At 33.5% G+C, this 2,731-nt stretch overlaps 1 protein-coding gene across 1 annotated transcript; it reads right to left on the bottom strand.

The window, feature by feature from the left end:
• Positions 1-200: 200 nt before the first annotated feature.
• Positions 201-2,442, bottom strand: LOC143598326 (equilibrative nucleotide transporter 8-like). Its single transcript, XM_077076567.1, has 2 exons — positions 1,611-2,442; positions 201-962 (listed from the first exon to the last, which is right to left on the bottom strand). The coding sequence occupies exons 1-2, from the start codon at positions 2,092-2,094 to the stop codon at positions 268-270; spliced, it is 1,179 nt and encodes a 392-aa protein (XP_076932682.1). The 5' UTR covers positions 2,095-2,442; the 3' UTR covers positions 201-267.
• Between the last annotated feature and the right edge of the window lie 289 nt (positions 2,443-2,731).

Raw genomic sequence — 2,731 nt, 5'->3', positions numbered from 1 at the left:
GCGAGGTGAGCCAAAACTTTAAATATAGGACTCTAAATGAGGCGAACTCAAACTCGGACTCTTTTAAGGTAAACGAGTCAAAGACAAGGTTAGTTGAAGATGTTTTTGGCTCAGCTCAACTTGACTTGTTTATGCTCTAGTTAAATCTCTTTATTTATCTTATTTCCTTTTATGCTATGCTGATTATACAATCTGGGGGCAAGATTTTAGACCAAAAACTAACATAAACAAACTAGATATAATAAAGGATGCATTACATTTACTAAACTATATGATCCAAAACCATCCAAGAATAGAACCAGAAACTAATCCAATCCCTAAACACAAAGCCATCACAATTGCAGCTGTTTCTGCTTCAGAAGGTGTCACTAATTTAGGTGCAAGAATCATGATGACACTTGTAACATACCCATTGGTGAACCCCAACATAAATGTCAAAAACACTACAAACTCTTCACTTCTAAACCACTTAGGCCCATGTAGACAAGCTGTAAATATAGGATAAAACACCAACCTTGCTACACAACACCATGTAGCCTTAGTAATACTCTTTGACATATAAATCACGGTAAACGATTTCCCAAAAAAGTCCGCCATGTTATACGTGGCGATCAACATTATCGGGTACCAATCTTTGAGGACTTTTGACATGATATTTTCGGCTAAATATCCGGGGAAAATCGAGAGTGTTATGGTGTATGTGATGAATATTCCTAATGCTGGCCATTGAATGGTTCTTGCTACATACCATAGTTTAGGGTTTGAAGTTGGTTGTTCATGTTGTAGTTGTTTGTAATGTTGTTGCATGACATGTAACTTGTATGATAGAGTACAACAAACTATGCATACCATTAGAAAGATTGTGCTGACTATGAAATATAAGTGGGCACTTGTTCTTAAGCCTTGTGAATCATGTGGGAGTGATGCTTTTGTTATAATTCTCAAGAAAGAAACCAGTATCCCTAAACAATAAATATTGTTAGTTAACTAAGTGAATAAGTTTAATATAAAACTAAAATAGTTTCGTTTCTCCCTAAACACTCTAATTTGTAACATACGCTAGTATATATATGAATATGACAATATTATATATTTTTTTAGACGACACCGCTCAAAATGTTAATACATTGAAAAATATTCATGAATGAAACCTGATCGGAGATATTGAAAAATATCGTGTGGACAAAACGACAAACACAATTTTTCAATAGGTGCTTTTAAAATTATGATGCCCGTATATATGTAATTGTCATCTTAATACTTTGATCTTTTGTATGATATAATGTTGATTTTAATCTTTTAAACTTGAAACAAGTTTTGACTGCAACTGAGAACTACTACTACATATGCTCATGCTTAGTTATCGAGTTAATCTTTATTTTGAGATGTATAAATTGAATTAATATGTTCAATAAAACTAGCCAAAAATTTTAAAACTGCACAAAATTGTATAATTTATGGTATAAAACTCCCCCACAAACCAAGTTTTTCATAAATTTAGATCATTGTACTTTTATAATCTTACTTAAATTAAATTAGAAATATTTAAAATACTTAGATAAATGCGTTGTGTAAAATATATTGCTTCCTAACAAAGTTACAAAAGTTACCTGAGGAAGCAGTTCCAGCAAAAACGGCTTGCATGTACTGATTTGGCAAGTTTCCTGCGGACCCTATTAGACTTCCTCCAATCAACCCATCGGCTAAACCGCAAAACACAACGGTTGCAACCACAACATAGAACATGTTGCGGCTATGCCAAGCCCCGGTCCAATCAATGGTTGGAGTTACTATTAGACATATTACAAACACGGTGAATCCAATGTTCATCCTCATTCTAAAGCTAACTTTTGTGCTCAAATTCCTCCAACTTATCATCACAACTAGAACTAGTAGTGATGAACTCATATATGCTACCGAAAACACTTTCTCCACGTGTTTTTCGGGGTAAAGGTAGCCGAAATAATCGATTGCTGTGATCAAGGTATTCCATGGAAGCAAATTGCCTGCACCAAGCAAGAAATGGATCATATAAGCTAGCTTGTATGTGTCATTTTGTTTGGTTTGATCTTGGTCACTCTTTAACCTCTCCATTTTGTCTTTATGAAACTTTGCACTATTTTTGGTTTGGTTTGGTTTGATATGGTTCTTTGTTTATATAAAAGCTAGCATTATATGGGTGGTAGTTAAAGACCCCTTTTCAGAAGATTTTTCAATGATTAAAGGTGGATAAAGAATTAAAAAAATATTAATATTGTATATTGTTTTCTATGTCTTACTCGGTAATTGAATGATTATTGTGTCTTGTTTAAAAATACGGGTGATATATTATTTTGGGCATGAACCGAAACGTATCATAATATGACAAGAAAATAAGTATGTTTTGGATTATCATGTTATCATGTAACACTCGTTAGCTAAAGAAGCCGAGTATTGTTTTAAGTTAAATAGGTTGTGCTCTGATTATACTAAAATTAAACCAGTCAATTCTGTAAAAAACTAGAATAAAAGACGTGTTTTATAAGTTATCCCTTACAACTTGATTAGAATTTGTCAATATGCTAACCCAATAAAGTTATGTTTGCTAAAAGAGCAAACCAAGCCAACTCGGGCTCAGGCTTGAAGTTAAACAACTCGTGTAACACTCGTCTTGACTCACCTTCTTTAGAGAACTAAAGTTTGTGCTTGATCTTGATTCAATCACAAAGGCTAGAGCCAGCTCGTTTAAACT

The sequence above is a fragment of the Bidens hawaiensis genome, unplaced genomic scaffold (genome assembly GCF_021521415.1).
Source record: "Bidens hawaiensis isolate Kalapana, Puna unplaced genomic scaffold, B.hawaiensis_p1.1 tig00049942_1, whole genome shotgun sequence".
Classification (NCBI taxonomy): domain Eukaryota; kingdom Viridiplantae; phylum Streptophyta; class Magnoliopsida; order Asterales; family Asteraceae; genus Bidens; species Bidens hawaiensis.
Note: the sequence above shows the minus strand (reverse complement) of the source record. Positions and strands in the feature narration are given on the sequence as shown.

Coding starts and splice junctions, on each gene's coding strand:
- LOC143598326 (XM_077076567.1), bottom strand. CDS start 2,094: ATGGAGAGGTTAAAGAGTGACCAAGATCAAACCAAACAAAATGACACA. Junction 963..1,610: donor TGCTGGAACTGCTTCCTCAG/GTAACTTTTGTA, acceptor TTTATTGTTTAG/GGATACTGGTTTCTTTCTTG.